The sequence below is a fragment of the Nansenia antarctica genome, assembly GCF_963989245.1.
Source record: "Nansenia antarctica genome assembly, chromosome: 17".
NCBI lineage: Eukaryota > Metazoa > Chordata > Actinopteri > Argentiniformes > Microstomatidae > Nansenia > Nansenia antarctica.
Genome location: NC_137687.1, coordinates 12,788,660 through 12,813,247, shown reverse-complemented (window position 1 = coordinate 12,813,247; position 24,588 = coordinate 12,788,660). Strand labels below are relative to the sequence as shown.

At 44.8% G+C, this 24,588-nt stretch overlaps 1 protein-coding gene across 1 annotated transcript in view; it reads left to right on the top strand.

Annotated features, from left to right (window-relative positions):
- Positions 1–24,588, top strand: part of LOC308172298 (glucosidase 2 subunit beta-like) — a 134,771-nt gene that overhangs the window by 48,657 nt on the left and 61,526 nt on the right. The window contains exons 9-10 of the mRNA XM_080547201.1: positions 788–874; positions 11,219–11,288. Of these exons, the coding sequence (XP_080403327.1) occupies positions 788–874; positions 11,219–11,288 (157 nt within the window). The remainder of the gene's footprint in view (positions 1–787; positions 875–11,218; positions 11,289–24,588) is intronic.

The window sequence follows — 24,588 nt, the reverse complement described above, 5'->3', positions numbered from 1 at the left end:
GCACTGAACATGAAATTGTCATTTGGCATAGTAAAATTAACTGCAGATCAAATAAATAAATGTGGCTCTGTTTATCAATGTAGATCATTTCTGTTCATTATTGAGATATGGATTTTTGCCTAATTAGCATTCAGAGCATCTGTTTGCCATTGTTTTCCTATGAGAACTGCTTAGAAGGAATTTTGTAAAAAATACTATTCGGCATCGGTGTCGGACCCAAACATCCAGTACCCAAACATCCAGTAAGCACAATATTGTGCTCTTATTATAAGTTACATTATGTGTGTGTGTGCATGTGTACATGTACTGTGTGTGTGTGTGTGTGCGTGTGCGTGTGTGTGTGTGTGTGTGTATGTATATGGGTGTGTATGTATGTGTATGTGTACAGTATGTGTATGTGTGTGTGTGTGTGTGTGTGTGTATGTGTGTATGTGTATGGGTGTGTGTGTATGTGTATGTGTACAATATGTGTATGTGTGTGTGTGTGTGTGTATGTATACTGTTTGTGTTTGTGTGTATGTGTGTGTGTGTATATGTGTGTGTGTGTGTGTGTGTGTATGTGTACAGTATGTGTATGTGTATGTCAGTACTGTTTGTGTTTGTGTGTGTGTGTGTGTATGTATGTGTTTGTGTGTGTGTGTGTATATATATATATATATATATATATATATATATATATATGTATGTGTGTATGTACTGTATATGGGTATGTGTACAGTATGTGTATGTGTGTGTGTGTGTGTGTGTGTGTTCTCTGCCTACCCTCATCAGTGTGTCGTCCCCCCAGGCTCTGCTAGGAGGGGCCCGTCAGGCGGATCTCTCCAGGTTTCAGCAGACGCTGTGGAGCAGCTTAAGGACAGGTGACAGTGTTAAGGTGAGACACACACCTCCTCTCTCTCCCCTCTCTCCTCTCCTCACTCTCTCTCCTCCTTTCCTTTCCTTTCCTCTCTTCCTCCTCTCCGTCACCTTTTCCATTTCCTTCCTTCTCTACCTCCCTTCCTTTATTACTCTCGCTCCCTTGTCCTCCCCCCCATCCCTCCCTCCCTTTCTTCCCCTGTTCTCCCTCCCTTTGTTCACTCTCCCTCCCCTTTCCTTCTTCTCTCCCTCCTTTTCATCGCCGGTACAACCAACGCCACCTTAACACCCCCCCCCCCCCCCAAAACACACCTCACAGGATCTGACCTGACTGAGTCCGTTCCCATGGCATCACATAGGACTTGCTGGAAAGGTCCACTGCTCATTGACTTCCCAGCGGAGTATAATAAACACATTTTTCTCATACAATGTCCCAAAGAAAAGGCTGGTGGCTCACCGGGAACGAGTCCCCCCGTCTCCTGAACCGAAGAAGACGCCACGCACACGAGATACCATCCTTTCATTTCCTTTTCATCAGATAAAAATGCGGAGGCGAGATGAGGAGAGCGAAGCCTATCACGGTGCAGCGGTGATTGAGTCCCTTCGCTAAGCCACTGAGAGAGTCCGCACAAATACACCCTGAAGCCGATAAGAACCCAGTAATTTCCATAGACAAAAAAACACTCGGTCAAGATTAGATTTTTTCCGAAGGCCCCGGCCCGGTTTATCTGCATGTCACCCGTATCATGGAATGTGAATATGAAACCCCTCACCCTCCTTTTCATGAAAACAAGCATTCGAATAACATGCTTGGTTTATTTGTTTTAGAATTGCCACCGTTCTTGTCTGTTTGGAGCCATCACTGATTGAATTGATTCTCTTTTTCTCGAAAAGAGAAGGCTGGTTGTTTGTGGATATGTTTGTGAAAAGTGTGTTATGGTATTTTGGGGGGAAGATTACAATTCTTTCAATCACAAAAGAAGTGTTCAGTGCTGCTGCAGGCAGCATCCGTGGGGTGCTATAACTTAAAGGGGACGGCACTGACTGATTTACTAACAATGAGGAAAGAGATTTGTGTCTTGGAGGAGTGGGTGTGTCTCGAGTGTGGCTATCGCCGCCACAAGACCACGTTCGACAACCTAGCCTCCCTTCTCAATCATAACAAATGACGGACGATAGAAACGACAGCAAGGTCAGCGAGGTCAGTGAAGCTAGCTAGCTTCTCTACAAGTCGAGGACATCTCCCCCCCTGACTCCCCCCATCTCAAAACGGTCTTGTACAGCCTTATTCTTTTAACCCGGCTGCTGCTGCCACTCAACAGAACGAGCCACCGGTGGCTGGATGGATGAACTGAGAGAGAGAGAGAGACAGGATCTCTGACTGGTAACATTAGCTAGCTTGTGTTAGCTAACATTGACATGTCTGCTAGTCAAGCTAGTGGAGTTGTCTTCATAGTATCGGACAAAATGACTCAATCAGGACGAGCGGTGGTAGCTATTTCAGTTGGAGCTATTTGTAGCTGTTTTCAAGATACCAGCCGAAGCCTAACCTTCAACATTTCTCAGGGTGACTCTGGGCGTCACAACTCACAAAAAAGAAAAAAAGGTTCTGGTCCATGATGACATGATTGCATCATGCAATTCCTGCACAATTTTCAGGTGCACTTTCAAAGCTGTGAATCTCCCGTTCTACCACAAAGTAGATCTAAAAACGAAGGTGTTCTATTGTATTCAGATCCGGCGACTGGGGAAGGCCACTGAAGAACACTGAAGTCATTGTTATGTCCCAAAACGACTTTGAGACGACTTTAGCTTTGTTACATGATGCATTGTCATGCTTGAAGGAGCTTAGAGATTAGAAGATGGGTACATTGTGGCCATGAAGGGCCGGCTGTGGCGCAGGAGGTAGAGCCGCCGTCTAATGATAGCAAGGTTGGCAGATCGGCGGTTCGAGCCCCAGCTGGCCACATGTCGAAGTGTCCTTGGGCAAGACACTGAACCCCTAATTGCTCCCAGTGAGCGGTCCGGCGCCTTGCATGTGTGAATGTGTGAATGAGAGGCCATTGTAAAGCGCTTTGGATAAAGGCGCTATATAAGTGCAGTGCATTTGCATTTATGAAGGGATGCACATGGTCAGCAACAATACTCATATTCTGACAGTCATATTATGCTGTCGCATTCAAGCAATGATCGATTGGTATTAATGGGCCCAAAGTGTGCCAAGAAAACATTCCCCTCACCATTACACCACCTGTATGAATGAGAAGGTACAGGTGGTCCTAGTAAGTGTTCGATGAGTGTCTATGAGTACTCCCAAGGCCACATAGATTTTTTTCTCGCTTCAGTTCCTCCATATCTTCTTGTGAATGGCCTTTGTGGCCTTTTGAAATTCTCAGAGTGTTCGCCATACCTCAGTGTCTCCAAAACGAGAGACTCGCCTTTGAGTGGGAGATGAGTCACGGCCGTCACATCTACAGTAGACATACCATTTGATAATCAAATATTTATAACACAAACCGCGTCGTTCGCGCCCCAGTCACTGCTCCGACATTCGGCCTTCCATTTTTTCTTCTTCTCGAGGCATGCAAGTCAAAAAACCCTGATAAGAGAAAAGTCGTATTATAATTATAGGGTTGACAGAAGTGACCTTTTCACACAGATACACAGAAGACTGTGTGAGCCCAGCTCTAATTGTGTTGTGCAAAAGCTTAGCATGGCAGCGGGCTAATGGCTGCCTTTACCACACTGTACTTCCACACCACGTCTCCTTATGTAACTTGGCGCTTTTGCAATGGACGAGGATGAAGGTCCGTGACAGGCGGCCCCCATTTGAAAAGCAAACACTAGTAATGGCTCACCGGGGCTCGTACGGCCCAATTAAAAGCTAATCATCCCCTCCCCCCTTGTCTTTGTATGTGACTATAAGCTGGCCTAGTTCCTCTTATCGGAACGTTCCAGTCATCTGTATATGGGGGTAGTGGGTGGCGTTGTACCAGCTGTACTTGACTGCCTGTGTTATGTAACGTGTGAGAAGATAGGAAGTCGCACCACTTAGTGCCTACAGACCCCCCCACCCATCACAACCCCCCCCAGTTTTATAACTGGTGTCCTGGATCTTTAGTCTTTGCATTTGGTGGTTTGAATTGTGCACACATACATACATACATACATACATACATATAAATACATGCATACATATATACATCCATACATAACTGGTCTGGTTTTCCTATCAGCAGATACAGACAAATAATGTATTTAGTTGGTCTCATGGTGTAAAGTTGCTGCCATTCAGCAATGTTTAGCTGATATGATATCCCCATAGACAGTAACATGCTCAAGAGCAGAGTGGATGTTGTGTTCCATAGCCATGGCCTTAACAATAACCTCCGAGTGCAGGGGGCTCTTATAACAAGTGCACGGTGTCCACGGATGCGAGCCAATTCATAATATGCTCTATTACTTTAGGGACTGGGGCTACCTCTAGGAGGAATATGCTGCAACTCAAACTAACGGCCTCTACTTTACTAAAAGAACAGCTTACGTGCCGGTAATTGGCTCAGGCTCTTAAGACTGTCGTTCGTCATTTTTATAAAAAGGATGTGTCTCCCAGTAACTACTTCTAATTGTCAACTTTATTGGCGCTAAACATAACGATGCACTTTTAAAGAAAAGCTGGTAGGTGTTAAAAAAATACCTCGGAGGACAGTTTTTGTCGACAGGTTTGTTAAATGAGAAAAATGTCTACATAAAGAGGTCCTCACAGACGCACAATGAAGGAGCAGATATTGTTAATAATAGATGGAGGAAGAGGAGAGCCGCACAATACCCATGCATGCACTATTGTCATCTTGTTGCCATTTATAGCAGAATAGCAGAATATCCATTTCGGTACAGAAAAAAAGAAAAAGGAAAAACGTGTCTAGGTGATACTGTGTTCATGAAAGCACTTCATTATGGAAGATGATGTTGTACCGTACACATGGGAATTGGATGTGTGTGTGACATGATGAACTTCCATGATGTTTGTATATGGAACATATATGGAACATGTATAACCATGTATATGGTTTGTTTATGTAACATCAAAATGGTCTTATGATCAGCAACAAATGCTTTTGTTGTCATCTTGCGCTCCTGGCACATTCGACTGAAGTGTTAAACGAGGGAGGAGGAACAGCGGCTGTCTAGAGAGAGAGAGCAGTGTTTCAAGGACTTTTTGGGGGGATAGAGGCTTAAGCTGGAGAGTTGTAGACGCCATAGGGGGGTGCTTTTATGTGAACATTTAATGGACCTCCTGCCATTCCCCTCATCACCCCTCTTGTTTGCCTAAGCAAACCTGACATCTGGAGCATTTGGGAAACTCTGTCACGCCGCAGGTTTTTTTCCAGATTTTTTTTTTTTTAGCAAATACAACTTGGGTGAATATTTCATGGGGGTACATCGCCTCAGTTTCACTCTGCCGAGCAGGGAGATTGGCACACGATGACTCCTGACAGACCGATACGCAAGCTTCCACAAGGAGACGGGCCTCTTCTGCGTCTGTCCTTCCACACTTCAACCCCTCCTTGTTCTCCTTCTTCTCCTTTCACTTCATCCCAAAGATCCCTCCATCTGATGCCACCTGCAAACCGTCCCGCCAGGTCTGTGAGTTGACTATCTTTCACAGTAGTACTGAACAACTGTTGTATATTTACAATTACAATACAGTGGATGGATTCACAAACGTGTACCATGCCATGCGCTGCATAGAAGTCCAATGTTGCCAGCATTTCTTTGTTGTTAAGAAATGTCCTCTCCTCTCCACTCCTCTCTTCTCCTCTCCTCTCTTCTCCTCTCTCCTCTCCACTCCTCACCTCTCCTCTCCTCTCCTCTCCTCTCCTCTCCTCTCTTCTCCTTTCCTCTTCTCTTCTCTTCTCTTCTCTTCTCTTCTCTCCTCTCCACTCCTCTCCTCACCTCACCTCTCCTTTTCTCTTCTCCTTTCTTCTCTTCTCCTCTCTCCTCTCTCCTCTCCACTCCTCTCCTCACCTCACCTCTCCTCTCCTCTCCCCTCTCCTCTCTCCTCTCCACTCCTCTCCTCTCCTTTTCTCTTCTCTCCTCTTCTCTCCTCTCCTGTCCTCTCCTCCTCTCCTGTCCTCTCCCCTCCCCTCCTGTCCTCTCCTCCTCTCCTCTCCTCTTCTCTCCTCTCGTATTTAAGCCTCCCTCTGTGCTTAGAGGAGTGCTCTTGCCTCGTGAACCTGCAGTAGGGTGGGTGATGGGTGGTGTGGAGTGGAGTGTAGAGTGTAGAGTTTGGTGCCCTGACCTGATGAGCAGAAAGACACCTTGCAGCTACGCAGGGCCAATTTGAGTCTGTCACACATGAAATATGGAGGAGCACTCCATCCTACAACTGGTATGGTGTGAGAGAGATGAGGAATAGCACTTCACCCCTAGAAAGTCCTTTTCTTTTTTTGTGCGATATCAAGGTACGCAAAGGCATTTAAATGTATTGGTAGGTGTCACATTGTTACAACAGTTTACCACTCTCCCTCCCCATATTTTATTCGTACATCGCCCTTCCTGCTTTTCTCCCTGGAGGCACACTTGCATGCGGAGGACATGCTGCGTAATCAATGGAATGATACTCCTATAAGCCCTCGCCTTCACCCAAATACACAAGGAGATATTCTCTCAATTTCATATTCCTCCAAATGCTCCGATGATTTCCTTTGCCGTTATTGGAAGGCACACTTCATTTCCTTCCCGACATTCAATTTCATGGAGCGATGGGAAACACGGCGGCTCGCAACGCCACACCTCGCAAACGCCACTTCTTCCTGACTCCCCCCGCCCCCCCTGCGCGTTGACCGCTGTTTTTGTCTGTGTGGACGCCTCCTCCTCCTCCTACTCCTTATCCTATCTCTCTCTCCTCTCCTCTTTCATCGACAGTGTATTTGCGTGACTTACATTTCTTGCTTCCCCTCCCGCACGGTGACGAGCAGCAGAATGGTGTCATTGTGACGGTACGGGGGGGGACTTTGTTGCGACTGTTGTGACAACGCTTGTTTGATGTGGAAGTGGCTGCCCTCATCTGCCACACTCCCTCTCTCTGTTTGGTACCGAACACTCGTCACATACGTGGGGAAGTCGCCTGTCATGACAGCTTGTGTCTCTTTCTCACTTTCAGGTGGGATAATACCCCGCCCCCCCCCCCCCCCCCCACACACACACACACACACACAAACACACCCTTTACATGCATGCACGCATGCACCCACTCTCTCTCTCTCTCACTCTCTCTCTCTCACTCTGCGCCGGGTTCACTCTGACAAAATATAAATAAGTTAGTTGGCTCTCTTCTCCGTAATACAATCTTGTGTGAGGTGACTTCCCAGCATGCACTTCCCTCATCGGCAGAGGGTGCCAATGCTGTGTGCGCAGCCGCTCAGCACCGGTGGTTCATTTCCATTACAAACTATCAAATTAAGAACAGGCTATAAACCTGCCACCTATGTCCATCGCTCAATGTTTTCGAAAAGCCAAGGACACTGCTGAAAAACCTCTCTCTTTCTTTCTCTCTCTCTCTCTCTCTCTCTGTCTCGTTCGACCCTTCTCCCACATGCACACATTCCGATTGCAAACAATATCCCACTTGAAAAGTGAACTAGAGAATTGAAGTCGGTTACCGTGGAGAAAACTCCTAGCAGGGTGAGATTTAGCACACCCAATGGTGTCTTGAGCCCTTTCATGGTAGTCTTCTCAGTGTGAGAGCCGAAGAGACTTGTAATAAAAAGTCCACTGTAATTGCCAGTTGACTTTCTTTTAGTGTTCAACATCTATAACGCCCCCCCCCTTTTTTTTTTTACACTATGAGTTTGTGAGACAAAACGGAAGCCTCTTCCCGGCACAGCAAGAGAGCGCGTGGACTCTTTTTTTTTGACGAGTCATTAAAATTAATCAAAAGATCCACTCGTTAAACCACTCTGACTCACTCTCTATGGCTCCGAGCCGGAGAGACTATGATGAAGAAAGTGATGGCGGCGGCTACCACGTTACGGAATCGGAAAAAAGCTCTCAGGGCGACTTTGTCCTCTGTTTGAACAGCGATGGAAGCAGGGGGGAGAGGGGGGGGAGAAGGAAAAAAAGAAAAGAGAAGGAGAAGTTTCTCACAGCTGCCCAGCCTGAGGCTGGAGATCTGTGGCAAGTCCCTCGTCACCGCATCGCCAACCACTCGCCTGTCATTATTTCACCTTCCTTCTCGCAGAGCACACACACGCTCTCCTACGACGCCTCGGTCCACTCCCTACCGCTGCCAGCATCAACAAACCGATGCTCCGACGCGAAAGGTAGGCGGGCGAGGATATTATAAACAGCCAATCTGGCACCACCTTTGTGTAGGAGCTTGTACTGTGTGTCAAACATTTTATTAGGATGCATGAGAAAAAAAAAACGTTTGTTGACTTTCAAAACCCGCCCTTTGTTGCGAGAGGAATACAAAACCGGTTATTATCGACGGCACCAGTCATTATCTCTTTTCGCATTTGATTCTCGACAGCAGAACTACACCACAAGGACTTCCTTGTGTCTTGTCCTATGGGATTTGGTGAATCTCTCCTTTTGAGATCTGAGTGGCAAGGTCTACACATTGAAGTGACACATCCATCAGAAGCCCTCAACCAGTCCCCCCCATCAATGACCTGCAACCAGAGAGGCCGGAGGCCACAAGCCTCGAATCACTACCCCATTACCACGGAAACAGCTAGTCAGGGCAAACAACAACACAGGACGGTAGGAGTACACTCACACACAGAATACTGCTGAGGGAATTCAGTACATCTCACACGCAAGAAGGAGGCCTATGTCACTCACAGTTGGCAGCCTCGAATATAGATCTGCCAAATAGAGATGGGGGAAGAAAAAAAAACAGACAAAGAAATCAAAATCCCGCAAGACAGGGTGCGCGCGCGCGCGGGGGGGGGGGGGGGCGGCGGGCGGGCGTTACATAAGTCTGGATCCTCAGTTGATTTGGACCTCCAGTCGGTGCATGCGGCTATTTAAATTGCATCAGTTCCTCTGATGTAAATGTGTATAGCCTTCAACTCCCAGAGAGCTTTTAGCCATTTATTTTGATTAGGGCTGTATTTATAAGATAAGTCCCTCTAGTAAGCGCTCTGGGTAAAGGGGAACAAAATGCAGTCTGTTTGATGATTATAAACTCGGAAATATCTGCTTGACAATTAATGAATGCTTCCGAGTTTATGCTCTCTTTTCATTAACTGGGGCCTGTTTCTCAGTGGACAAATACCCCTGATGCTACATTGTATATCTGAGCAGTAGTACATACAACCAGCCAGGGAGGGAGAGATCCTACAAAGGCAAAGGCTTTCTAGTACAAGCCCATACTTTCATGTGCTGGCTGATTTGAGGAAGCAATGTCTGACGGCGTATATACTGTAGGTTCACTGTGTTAGTGTCTCTGTCTCTCTCTCTCTCTCTCTCTCTCTCTCTCTCTCTCTCTCTCTCTCTCTCTCTCTTTCTCTCTTTCTCTCCCTCTCTCGCTCTCTCAGACAAACACGAGCTCGGACGTGCGATATGAATGAAAAGGTATTGTTCTGAAGACAATGCCTTTAGTGGTGCTTCCGCTTTATATGGGCGAGCGTGACAACAAACACACACCAAAGACAAATGTTTGTTTGATGCTTTGGAACAATTGCGTTGTTGAAATCAAGCCTTTCAATTTATTTGAAACAACATGCAGGATGTGACAGTATATGGTCTTCGTGAATAATTATGTTGACAGCCACTGTGTGGCGGAGGATGTGCCATGGTTTATATAGCATGGTGCAGCATCATTATTCAGCCCTGTCAATGCTCCCTACTTGACATATATTGATACATTCTACTAGAACAGCCACGAGGGGTCATTTGACCCCTGTGGGTAAATAAAAATGTTATATCTTTGTGTGCGTTCTACCACCCAGTATCCTTACATTTTCAAAATCAGGATAAGCTAATATAAAGCTATTTTGCCGTTTTTCTGTGTAGGAAGCAGGCTAATTTACAAGCGGCCAACTAGTGGTCCACTAGCAGCTTAGCATTGTGAAAGAGGCGGCTCTTTTAGTAGGTAAAAAGGCACAGCGGTTCTAGTGTTAAGAGTGATAGCGACGTGCAGTATCAATGCATATCTCCTTCAGATTTGATATAGTAATAATGTCGCTATTGTGACTATTACACGTGCACTCAAGATTTGTATTTATTTTACATTATGGATTCGTCTAGATTTGTTTACTTCATGCATTTCTCTACGCCCTTCTCTCAGTCTTTAACAACAGCAACAACAACAACAACAACAAAACCTTCAGTTCAACTTGAATGCAGTTCAACCACTATGGTCAGAGTGATCTTGAACATTGAATACAAGAACTACACAGACATCTAATTATGTCACTCCGAATTTTAGATGTTCTAGTGGTAAGCGCACATTTTCTTACAGAGTACAGAGTACAGAGTAAGTAGCTTTATGGAATAGGCTACCTGCCTCTCTCAGAGGCCTACCTAGGAGAGACTTCAAGAAACACATCAAAACTCACTTTGATGGTCATGGGGACTAATTTATGCAAAACCAAGTGAATGTATGTAGCTATTCTGCTATTGTTATATATTGTGTATTAATGTGTTTTAATGCCATGTTTCAGAAGGTTTATTGACATGTACTGAAAGTGTATAAAGTAATGAAATACAGGTTTCTGTAATGTTTTAATGTAAGGACTCTTGGAAGATTAGCCATTGGCTAAAAGGGGTCCTAATAAAAACTCAAACTCAAACAGGCGTTTGTTCTCCTCAGAGGAAGTTACCCACAATCCATTTGGCCAATGTCTCTCCCTCCAATGGTGAGATTAGAGGCAAGGTCACAATGGAAGGAACATGGGAGCAGGCTTTGTGCATCAAATCATCAAACCGGCCTATATTCCACTGTCCTTGGTGTCGAGTCACTTCATATTTGGCCTTTTTAAGCATCGGTATGGCCCTATGAAAAAGCTTTGTGTTGTTCACATGATAATATCATTATAGAATATCACTAAAGCACTACTACAGTTTGAGAACGGTTTCTGAAAGTCATTATTTCATTGGAATGCTACAAGCATCAACAAAATACATATACAGTATATACTGTATATATATATACACACACACACACACACACACACACACACACAGCCACAGCCACACAGCATTATACACTAATGTAGGAGATACCCAAGGTCCTTTCAGCATACACTATATCTTTGACCTTGTTTTCTCTCTCTCTCTCTCTCTCTCTCTCTCTCTCTCTCTCTCTCTCTCTCTTTCTCTCTCTCTCTCTCCTTCCATTACACGTCCATAGATCAAAGGCACACACGGTGCGCCAGTCAGTCGCATGGATGAAGATCCCAACATCAAGGCTTCAGTGAGTGGTAAGTCATTATGCCTACCCCCCCCACCCCACCACCCCCCCCCCCGTCCTCCTACTCATCATGCTCCACAGATAGCCGTCACATCAAGGTTGATGAGTAATCCTGCGGTGGTCTGTGTGTGTGTGTGTGTGTGTGTGTGTATGTGTGTCCATGTGTGTGTGTGTGTGTGTGTGTGTCCATGTGTGTATGTGTGTGTGTGTGTGTATGTGTGTCCATGTGTCCATGTGTGTGTGTATGTGTGTCCATGTGTCCATGTGTGCATGTGTGTGAGTTCATGTGTGTGTGTGTGTCCATGTGTGTGTGTGTGTCCATGTGTGTGTGTGTGTGTATATATGTGTGTGTGTGTGTATCCATGTGTGTATGTGTGTATGTCCGTGTGTGTGTGTGTATATATATGTGTCCATGTGTGTATGTGTGTGTGTATATATATGTGTCCATGTGTGTATGTGTGTGTGTGTGTATGTGTGTGTGTATGTGTGTGTGTGTGTGTGTATGTGTTTTGTTCTTCGGAACACAAAACCCCCTATACTAGAGATCTCAGATACCAGATGGTTGTTCCCCCCCCCCCCCCCCCCCCATGGGAAAGGGATTGTTTAGGCCAGTATCCCCATAGATGTGCTACTGAACAACTCGCTCCATTGTGGTGACAGCACTAACCTGTTGTACTGGAGCTATTGGAAGTCATCAGAGGTGGACAGTACTTGAGATGGTACAGTAAGGGTCTTGAGGGTCCTCCCCCCAGTCTGCCTTTGATTCAGGTAGGTGACCCGAATATGGAGGGTCTCTCACATTGCAGCTTTCTCTAATCTTTTCTCCTTCTCTCTTTTTCCGCGGCCTGTCTTTCTTCTTTGTGGCCTGGCTCAGATGTTACGCTCCGCTGGCGCCGGAGCCAAAAGTCACGCACGTATGCGATGTATATTTTCGTCAAGACCTTTTCAACGTCCTTTGATTTTTTTTTTCTTTTTCTTCCCCCTAGCTCCTATGGCTAGTTTTCATACTAGTCCATTACTATGCAGGCACAATGCAGTATGCCCACACACATTTCCCTTTGTTTGAAACCCTTGTTGTCTGGACGTGCTGTAGACAAGCCTTACCTTTTTGTGTATCATTTTAGATTCGATAAAAAATAAACAAAACCCAGATGTATTACACTACCTTCCCGTGACTTGGGCGTAATAACGTAACTCAGTTATAAACCATAACTTAGCAATGCGTTTCTTGTGTGCGATTGTTGAAAATGAAAGCAGCTGTGTGTTTGTTTTGTTTTCAAGGTGATCCGGTTAGTTTATTCCTTCCCTCAGGCAGTGCTGCTCCAACCAGCCAGCCCTTGTGAGACGCCAGCTTGTAGTATTTATGGGCGGCATAAAAATGTGTATATTCCTTGTCACCTGCAGCCGAGATTTACAGCACATCTGACAAACACACTGAATTAAAAAGGAGTGTGCAATTTGTATATGAGTTTAGTGCCTGTCTTCTCTGCTGCCTGCTCCTGCTGCTGGTGTGTGTGTGTGTGTGTGTGTGTGTGTGTGTGAGTGTGTGTGTGTGTGTGTGAGTGTGCGTGTGCGCGTGTGCATGCGTTTGTGTATGTTTGTGTGTGTACGTGTTTGTGTGTGTTTGCGTCCGTGCGTCCGTGCGTGCGTGCGTGCGTGTGTGTGCACGAGCACCGCACGCCTGCTCTGAAACACCAGCAACAGATAACAGATGGTCCCTCTGCATTAGAAGTGTTTTATTTCCCTGTGGAAGCCAGATATGTCAGAAATAAGCATGTGCAACATTAGTCATTTGGAATATTCATGCCCCTGCCCTCCACCAGTTTCATCTTCACAGCCAAAATACCACCAGCCCCAATTCTCCAAAGGAACTGAGCAAAAAAGGGAGATAAGGGGGGTAAAAAAACACCCCTCAGCTTAAACTGGTAGGGGAAAAAAGGGCTTCCATGTGGCCATAACTGAGTGACTCTTTTTTTTCCCTGGTCACTTCATTTAGCATGCACGGCACGGCTATTAAATGGAGCAGATATGTAGATGAATCTTGAATGTTCATGGCTCATAATATAACACACACACACACACACACACACACACACCTCTTAGCTCTGCTCAACCCAGCCTCTTGACCGTGGAGGACTCGTGGCATCTCTCCTCTCCTCTCTAGTACCTCTCCTCTCCATCTCCACACACGCTCCAACCCCCGTCTCGCTCCCTCGACCTCTTGTCCTTCTCACCAATCGTATCCCATCTACTCTCTCTATCTTCTCCTTTCCTACCATCCTCCTATCAACCTCCTTTTCCTCTGCCTATCCAACCCCTTCCTCTCCCTCCTATTCTTCTCCCCTCTCCTCTCCTCCTCCTCTCTCTCCTTTCTCTCTCGAGCGCGGCTGCCATTCTTGTCCTTGGTGGCGGGCATGAGCACGCATCATTATCAGCCCTGAACTAACCATCCGCGCAGTCGGCAGCCTAGGACCCACTAGGGGCCGACCGCACGGTTTTCTACCCCCCGAAAACATGAATTCTGAGCAGCGTTTCTCTCACTGTTCCCCGGGTCCCTCATGATCAGGGTTAATGCACGGCAGCATGCATGAACGCTGTGAAAAAACACCGGCATCAGCGCACCCGCTTATCGCACAAATGCAATATAATTTATTCAGGAATATGCAAATCCAAAATCACTCTGCCTTGTTTACCGAAGGGACCTGCTGATTCAGAGTGTGAAAAGCTAGAGAGAGAGAGAGAGAGAGAGAGAGAGAGAGAGAAAGAGAGGACGAGAACGAGAACGAGAAACGAGAAACAATCAAAACCAAACAATCCACAGGCATGCACGAAGGCGTTCTGGTTAATTTCATTGGATGTGTTAATGTGCAGGACTAGAGGGTGGTGAGGCCATGTTTTTTTTTTTTTTTTTTACAGTTTCAAGGACCATCTTCATTACTGAGGATACTTGGTGCACACAAAGAGCCTTGGTTGTACTACCGGGCATTTGTTTTACATCCTGTTACAACAACAAACAGCTAATAGAGAGGAGAACGTCTGCCATTAGTGATAATACCCCTTTTAGTGAGCAAGGTTGTAAAATAGGTTCTTCATGGTTGTCTAAGATGAGATATACAAACAAAGGATGACGCACATCCAAAGTAGTCACAGAAGCAGGACGAAAAAAGATAACTTAAAAGAAAGAAGGAACGTCTGCTCGAAAAAAAACCTGAATCATTTTCTACCTACGGGATTTTCGTCAGGTAATCATTACAGTTATACTCCTAATACACGATGAAATATTACTCGTCAAATACCGTGTCAACAACAACAAGTTGTGAAGGACTTGAAGTTGTTGAGGTGAACCTGAAGTTGTCAGCCGCTCCACCCCTCCTTCTCCTGTCCTCTCTCCATGTGATGAATAGATTGTCGGCTAGCCACAGGTTGGGGATGCAAGATGTGCTGACGGTCCATGGTAGCCAATTAGCCCACAGAGAGGACCTCTATGAGAACATTAGCCGTAGCTGAGACGAAGCCCTGTTTCCATTTAAAAGGACACATCTCACTTCTCATCCTTCCACTTGCTTTTTTCTTCCTTTTTTATGTTGCCCACTCCAGAATGTTTATGTAATCCATTTTTACTTTGTGTCTATTCAGAAGGAAGGAGGTTGTTTGGGGAGAAGGGAGGAACTGATGTCGTGAGAAGGCCGAGTTTGTACCGCGTAGTGTCGTCAAGGTCCGTGGGGACATTCGATTTTTTGGGGGGTGGTGCGACAGTTGCTCCAGTATGTGTTTTGAATGATGATTATTGCAGGAACACCAGACCACTTAAGATTATATAGCGTTTTGATGTTCTACTGCAGGAGCACTAAGTGGCACTCCGCTGAAAGCGAGATTTGTTTGGGCAACCCTATTTTTAGATACTCAGTCAGTAAAAAAAATTTTTTGCAAACATTATAGACTGCAGCCCATAGAGTCTACACATACACATTATGCAATTTTGTGCCGAACATCATTACATACGAGTCCTACTATATGAGCCATGTTGTTATTTCAACAGCATCAAAACAGATCCCACGATGAAATGTAGAAGTACATGAATCCAAATGCGTTCTATTTGTAGAACCACTTTTCTCATTTCTAACCAAGAGTCAAACTGTTCTTTGTGTCACATTCAATCTATTCTTCATTTTCCCCCAGCTCTGAAAACAGGTACTGTATGAGCTGCACCGTTTCCTGACTCCCTGCTGGGAGCCCAATTACAGGAGTGTGTAGTGTTGTTTTCTCAGCTGTGTGTATTTCAGGTGGGTACCTACAGCTAACAGTAGTGTGTAGTGTTGTTGTGTAGTGTTGTTTCCTCAGCAGAGCACTGTGTGTATTTCAGGTGGGTACCTACAGCTACAGTGGTGTGTAGTGTTGTTTCCTCAGCAGAGCACTGTGTGTATTTCAGGCAGTGTTCCTACAGCTACGAGTAGTCTATGAGTCCATGAAAGACAACAATTATCCCTTCCACTAGAATCTCTAAGGCCACACAACGGAGACCCCAAGCTCAGAAATGAGTCTCCAGGAGGGTCTCTAGATATGGGGAAACATATACGGTATATAAAGAGTGCAGGCAGGCAACCCTGAGCCTATAGTATGACTGAGGCAAATGGGTAGAAGCCAAAACAACTGCACAATCTGTTCCCTATAAAGAAAGTGTGACCCTACAGACCCAACCATGGTTAAGGTCATGTTTCTTTTGTTTTTTTTAAGGTAATTTTGGTTTAAGGTAGAGTTGGGCATTCCCACTCATATTTTTCTTTTTATTGGATAGAGTTAGTGGAAGATAGACAGGAAAGTAAGGAGAAGAGGGCATGTCAGCAGGGCATGATGGGCCGGATTCGAACTCATGCCGACATGGGCATATTATGTGTGCACTGTAGTCCACGGTGCTAGACCACTGGACCACCCCAGGGCACGTTTAGGTCATGTTTTAACCTGGTCAGGTGCGCTACAGTAACTATTGATCGACCTGTTCCTCTGACATCTGTCAGTGTTCCGGGTAGTGCATCTAGCAGTTTCCGAATTAATTGACATGTTGTGGATTTCCCACGTATAGCTTACAAGAGCCGTGAGAGGGCTTTGCATTCTAGAGCTTGGTAAAGCTTGAGGCGCCCATATACTACTGTACATCTAAAAGGTCATCATTAGCATGACATGACACCTGACATAAATAATCATTCGTTCTGAAGTGGCATAGACTTAAGGTCAAAAGGAGGGGCGATTCATGTTTAGGTATTGCGGCACATGTTTATGCCTCGAGAGCCCTTCAGAACTTGGGGGTTTTCGTGGTATGCCAATTTTGCTGTCTGAGGCAGGGGTGGCCTACTGATAACATTATATTGTTATCTAGCTTCATGGGCTGAAATGTATGATTGACTGAAAATGTATGCATTATTTCCTGGCATTGTATATAAGAATGTTATTTTTATTTTTTTAATGAGTGGGGCAGTCCCACTCATGTTTTTCTTTTTGTTGACAGAGACAGTAGAGATTTTGACAGGAAGGATGGGTGAGAGAGAGAGAGAGAGAGAGAGAGAGAGAGAGAGAGAGAGAGAGAGAGAGAGAGAGAGAGAGAGAGAGAGAGAGAGAGAGAGAGAGAGAGAGGCTCGCAGATGGCACGCAGGACATATCCACGGTCGGAATCGAACCAGGAACCCTGCAAGTCACATGGTCGACGCTTAACCCACTACGCCGCCTAAGCACCCTACCCTTTGCAACTTTTTGTTATGCTTTCGCATCTTGTCTCCATTGTGCACGGAGGCAGAGGCATTGTGGCCTAGATTGTTTTCTGGCCTTGCGTGACACATGTCTCAGTATTTATACACTCTACCGGGGTCTTGTAATGTACCAGAATAAATAAGTTTCCTTGAGATCCATTTTTAGGTCTTTTATTGTAAATAATGAATGGCTGTGGTAAGTAAATTATGATGCAAGGACTGCAGAGATTTGCAGTTTTTGAAGAGGAATTTTCAGAACCCACCCACACACACACACACACACACACACACACACACACACACATACACGCACACATACTGTACTGTAGATTCACGTGTACTACACAATATACACACCCACGACATACACTTTTAAGAATATCAAAGAGAATCCCACGAGGACCAACTCCTGTAATAAATTGGCCCACACTTGTGTTCTGGCTAGTACTGGCTAGTACTGGAGGCAGGTGTTAACATGGCATGATTAGTATCTCAAGGTTCATTGCTTTACTTCAGATGTGAGAGTGTTGCTGACCAGGTTGTAAACATGCTGTACTTGACTCCTTAACAACACAGGATTTCACCTCTAAAAACCTTTCTTGTTGTTCCGTCTATGCATCCATGCAAATCTAGTCGACATTCTTCTCATGTGCTTGTTGTTGTTTTGTCTGGCCTCCTCAGCGGTTGCTCATTGGCCTTGTTGGTTTAACTGCACAAACAAAACGAGGTGGTGTCGGCCCGGGTAGGGACTGTCTCAGAACCCGTCGGATTGGGTCTTGATACTCCGGCGCCGTTTGCCAGATGGTAGCCGAGAGAACGGGGCGTGGCTACATGTCGTTAATCGTCTGGGGAAACCGTTAAAAACCTTTGAGTGAGCGTCACATTTTAGTTTACCCACGCCACGAGTGAAAGGTGTCACAAAGAGTAAAACGCAGTAAAAAGCTGTGGCGTTATGATTTCAACACAGCCATGCTCCCCCCCCCCCCCCCCCCCCAAACACACACACACACACACACACACACACAATATATATATATATATGAAACGATTTATAGAATATCACACTTCTGGGAAATTCAAAGAGAATACAAGTATCATTGTAAAACAGGCCACTATACTTATTGGGGTCAAAGGGCGTCACCCTTGGTGATTCTGCAGTGTTTTGTCAGTTGCTGAGAGGGCTCTGTGCACTATTTACAGGTTTCTCTCAGTCTGGGCTCGATCTCATGAAGCAAGCGCTGGGGTTTGCACCAAGGTTCCAACCTGCCACTATGCTGCAGCTTAACTGACTGAGCAAATTGCATTCTCGACGTATGTTATATCAACAGCGCAATGCTAATCTGTCGAGGTCATACACCTTCCACCATGCTATTGTTTGCCACACGCATCTTGCTTCGAGAGGTCAGCTGCATACTGGGTGGCTCTTCTAGGTAGAATTGCTGGGTGGTAGACGTTAATTTCCGACTCAACAGAGACAAATGACTTTGCTTTGACCTCCTGTGCTTCGCCGGCATAACAAAGACTCTGCACTTTCCACGGAGACAAGCACAGTAAATATCTATAATTTAACACTGGTTGTTCATTATCTGCGGAATGAATAGATTTGATTTGGTAACAGTGATTAAGTCTGCTGGCAATGTCTTTTTCTGCTGAGCTCTGTAAGTCTTGTATAATAGAGGACTAAAATATGTTCTCACAAAAAGGCCTTTTTTTGCATTCTTTTCTCCCAGACAGGCAGATTGGATCTCAGATGAAAGCATTCACCATTCTTGTGGGGCCCAGAAGTTTTGTGGACACTTGAAACACAATTCAAATTTTTATATCTATCCTCAAGTGAGATTCCACAGTAACTTGAGTCTCCCGTTATGTTTGGAATCGAAAATGAAATACTTTAGTCGAAATTATTGTATTTTTGAATGATTTACAGAATTATACGTAATAATAATAATAATAATAATAATATCTTAGATTTATATAGTGCCTTTCTCAAACCCAAGGACGCTTGTAATAATAATAATTATGGGTTATAATAATGGGTTTTGAGGGCTGATTTGAAGGTGTCCAGGGTGGGGGCGTTGTGGATCACTGTGGGGAGAGTTCCAGAGGGTGGGAGCTGCCACACTGAAGGCTCTGTCCACCAAGGTGTGTAGGTTGGTGCAGTGGGTAGCCTCCGTTTTCTTACAGAATTCATTCTGTGTTTTTTTGCTTTCAATTTTGTCCTTGAGAGACAAAATCATATACTCTCTGCAATTGATTGACAGTTTTGTTTGTATTCTCACACTTATGCATTTTTTACAAACCAATTTGAGGACTTTGTTGACAAAATATTTTAACATAATACATTTTTTGGGGGGGTTCTCTGTTATAACAGCATCTTCCAATCAGCTGCGCATGCATTATCTCTTGGCAAGTTTGTAATCTCTGTACAGCACTCATGTTTGGTTTGACCATCCGATGCTCTGATGTTCCATCGCAATTTATTCTGGCACGTTCTAAGTTAAAACCAGCTCAAGCAGTTGGATGGAATGCTGTGGAAATTCCCCAGTCGCATTAAATAAATGGGTTATTGGCAGATATGTTTCTCATTAGATCTGCCTGTCTGGTCTTACTGGAACAAAAACCCTTGCTGATTGAAAAATGAAGCTGACATTCAAACAGTGAATACTGCAGAGATAGCTGGTTGCCAACCCGTAATGATATGGAGAACACAAGTCTAGCAGCTTATTGTCTTTCACACACGAGTGTTCTTAATTGCAGGATAGGGTTTGGAAGTGATCATGATGCCTCTGCCAACTTTCCATGAATATTACATCAAGGAAAAACCTGCCATTTTGAAACGTTGGCTGGATGATTTGTAGCATTATCTTTGTCTTGATATTATGTTGGTACCTGGTCTCTGACTAGATGGTATTTGGAAACCGTTTCAGCTTGATGCTCGGTTGCTATCTTTGGAAAGAGTAGCAGCCCTGTGACCTCCAGAGATACGTTGGTCATCTGTACACAGAAAGACTTTCACAAAGAATCAAAAGAGCAGCAGAATTGCTCTGCCAGGGGAGTTACCTGTCAACAGCACTTAAGAATGTGAGATCACTCATGCTAGATACTGTGACCTTAAGATAAAGGCTGACATGTCATTCCTATGAACCGTGGTCACTGCTGCTACATGTATGCCAGTGCCCCCAAGCGAAGCAGAAACTTGCATCATTAGACAGCTGCAGTGCACTGCCTTTAATGGTTTTAAAACCTTATACACTTCCTTGCAAGTGAGCTTCTGTTGTTGGCAACCGTTTAAAACATGGGCGCGCACAGGCTTACGTTCATCATCACGTGCCATGCTTCATTTGCTTCGCAAAACATTTGAATTAATAACGTGCAGTCGTAAGAGAACTGGTGTAGATAGTAATTCCCTCCACTGTGGAGTTGAAATGCGCAATGCTACTTTGCAATTTTTTTGTTCAAACAAATAGATACATCTAAGAAGATGTCTGTAAAAAAGGCAGATGTTGATTTCATACAGTAGACCCCCGAGGACATCTCCGTGTAGTTTGAGGACGTACACAAAGAAAGACATATTCAGTGCTCTCCAATAACCTTTTTAGACTGTACAAGCAGTGTATGGGGAATTTGCTAAGTGTCTAAGTGGCACCAGCCACCGACTGCACAGTACCCGACTGCACGACACAGGTAGCTGATTTCTCCACACTGACGACACAGCAGAAGAAAAGCTTGCTCCACGGTTCCAACCATCTGGAAGGCTGGCTGAGACTGGAGTCTGATGTGTAACTTTTAATTGGAGAGACACTAGAATGAGGCGGGAAGGAAGCAAGGGAGGCTCCCAACGGATACCAAGACAGCACTGGCCAGCAGATGGACAACCTGAGTGTGCTGGAATACACACCATTACACTCCTGGGCTGAGGGAGGACTGCAAATAGGAATTTGACATGGACCAAAGGGAGCTTCAATTCCTCGGGTTGGCCCAAGACATCTAAAAAAAAAACACTGTAACCTCTGCAGAACATTTTCTAGGTCTAAAATAATAACGACTAAGAGGCGCAGTGGTATTACAAATATTTTATCAGTCCCTCCCCGGGTTTTTCATGAAAGTACAAACAAGCGTCCCAATTTTAGAGTCATAAATATCGTCTTGTATTTTTCTCTTTGATTAGCTTGCTTCCGTGGCGTTCTAAATGTTTCAGGCAGAGCCCACACGTCAACGTCAGTTAACGAAATGCTCTCCAACATGTGGTTGATGCAAATTAGCCTCTGACGTGCTCTCCAGCCACAACTGTGGTCTCCCGACTCCCGACTGCTCCAGAGGAGGCGTGGAGCAGCCAAGGGCCATAACAGCACAGAGTGGGGTTTATAGGAGCGGGGGAGGGGTCTGTACTTCTGGTTACACAGTGCCTGGTAAAGGATTTTGGGGGAGCAAGGCGTTGGTGTTTTGGTCTGAAACATGTCTAATGTAGCCTCCCTCTGTGTGTGTGTGTGTGTGGGGGGGGGGGGGTGTGTGTGTGTGTGGGTGGGTATGTGTGGGTGTGGGTGTGGGTGGGTGGGTGTGTGGGTGGGTGTGTGTGTGTGGGTGGGTGTGTGGGGGTGTGTGTGTGGGTATGGGTGTGGGTGTGGGTGTGTGTGTATGTGGGTGTGTGTGGGTGTGGGTGTGGGTGTGTGTGTGTGTGTGTGTGTGTGTGTGTGTGTGTGTGTGTGTGTGTGAGCATGAGTGTGTGGGTGTGTGTGTGTGTGTGGGTGTGTGTGTGTCTGTGTGTGTGTGTGTGTGTGTGAGAGAGAGAGAGAGCATTCATTTGACTTTTTTCTTCATTTCACACCTCTCTCACACTGCATATTCATTTTTTATGCCCCCCCTCCCCCATCCCCAACCATCACCCCCACTCCTCCACCCAACCTCAAACCCCTCGACGTGGGAATTCAATTTGTACTGTATGTTTCATTTCTTCTCGGATTTAGATTTATTTCATGTTGGCTGCTTTTAATTAACTCTCTGGCATCGCGACGAGAGAGAAGAGATAAAAACTCCTCACATCCGCCAATGAGTTACACCGGCAATCATTTACCACTTAGACAGTGGTGCAGTAGCCCCCCGTCCGTTGCCCCGGCAACCGGCGCCTTGGTGATTGATTCGGCGCCAGTGTGGCGTCGCTGCGGGGAATAGAGCGCGTGAGCTTAGCATGCTCGCTACATCTTTCTAATTAAAATGGGATTACCGAGTCATCGTGGTTGTATGTTCAAACAAATGCAAGGCTGTGAAAGAAATCAATTTTGGTAAATGTCAGGGTTGTTAAATACAGCAGTGGGGTAAAGAAACGCACACAAGCTTAATTCACTGATACGTACTAACGTATAGGCTCCGTTATCTTATGTGATTTGCTCACGCATTCAGTTAGTTGTTGTAGGCTAGTGAGTGTGGCGTGAGCACTTGTTTTTAATCTCGTGCAGGAGACTGTTTGAGTGACACCGTGTGAATGTTGCTTCATCCTATGGAATTCACCTCAGGCGACAACAATTAATAATGTTTTCTGCTGTTTGGTAATTGCATGAGTATTCCTCAAATTGAAGCTTAATGTACATCTTAAATGAATAACGGTTCCTTAGTGTAATTGGATTATGTGGAAGTCAATATACCTTGGCATCGTCGAGGCATCATTGAATGGGTGAACTAACCTAAACACAAGAGACACTGGTTGACAGCTGTCATACCATGGTGATAGTAGATCCTATGCTCTTAAATGCACCGAAATTGTTAGTCCCAGACATATAGTTACAAGTGAGGGTAATTACCATGTAATGGCTTTCAAATGATGTGTCATACATTGACATCTCAAAGACGTTGAAGAAAATATGCATATTTGAATGTTGATACCCCCGAAATCAACAAACAGAGAAATTCAGCCTCGAAGTTTTCACACTTTTCACAGGCAGGTAATGGGTGGGAACAATAGCTGGTTAACTCCACCCCCAACCACTCCCCCATTACACTACCTGTCATTGTCTACCTGCCTGTCAATCTGTCAATGGGGTTGTCAGCTAACCCTCAGGAAACAAACTTGCCGGGCTGTCATGTTTAAATAGCTAAATAATAATAATAATAATAATAATAATAATAATTCAAGAGTCATGGTTGTTTATTGCCATGTGTGCCAAAACGTTATTACATCCCATTATTAAGTACAAGAGAGTTTAATTATTATGGCTTCAGTTCCAGTCGACATTCCAGCAGCAAGAGAAAACAATGGGAAAAAAATGGAAAAAGGAAACAATAAGGTAAGATACAAGTGAGCGATACAATAATAGAATGGTAATATGAATTATATTCATTAACATGATGTTGTGTCTGTGTGTATGCGTTTATCATTATAGTCCATAATGCATCTAGTGGGACTTTGGTGGAGGGCATGTGATCTTTCGTGCCTCATCAGAACATCATTCTCTGATCTTCGCAAAAAGATAATTCTGCCTGCGCAGCAAGACCATCTGGGCACCAATGCTGTAATACAAATAGAAGACAGTACATCTAAAACGATTGCCCGCTGTTACCAACACATCATTTTGATGAAATACTACTATGTTCATAAAATATAATTGCTAACACAATGACAATGACTAATACCTGAAGTGCGGGTGACTCTCATCAAGGTGTCATCTCTCAGAACCTCTCACCTCGTCATTCTGTAAGACAGATTTCAGGTCAGAGGTGTGGACGGTTCAATAGAGTGGGCGTGCTTTCCACTTACATAGACTGTCATGAACGTAGTGTCATGAACGTAGTGTACTGAACGTAGTGTACTGTACTTGTCAATCATTTCATTTCAAGATCATAATTTCAATCCACAGTATTATTCTATAGCAAATCTACAAATCAGCAACATTCTCCAGCATACAGCATCCATGCATCAAGCTGCTACATAGTTATCATGTGCAGTTTGTGAATGATTCCACACAACATTGATTCCACACAACATTACCGTTCATTACAAAAGCATTACCTGAATGCGAACTTCGTGGCCATTTCTATGCTAGTAACAGAGTAGCTTGCGAGTAAGAGAACGTGTTTAGAAAGTTTTTATTGTTTTCATACAACATAGTGTTTATTTCAGATACTGTAGTGGAAGATATCCTTCATTTCCAGTGATGTGAAGTAGCCACCATCTTGATGTGACATTTTAGTTTATCCGGCCCCTTCCTCACTTGATTGGTTTCCTGGTCTAGAGAACAACTACTATACTCCCCGGAAACCACTGGAAAGCGCCCCCAAAAGCACTCTTAAACTAGCAATGTTTGCTGACAAATTATAGGTATTTAGTGATCCTAAAACGGTTGTTTGTTACATTGAGTGGGCTCTTCAACACATCAACTTTCATAATATGCAAGAAAAACGTAAAAAACTATTTCTCAAAGACCCGTTTTGCTCATTCGCGAGGTTTCACAATTGCCGACTTGCGGCCCAATGGACCAGACCGTGTCACATATGCGGAACCAGATGTAATGTGTGACCTGAGTAAGACGTAAAAACATATGCCGTTATAAAGGCTTGGTTAGTGGGGAGTATTTACCA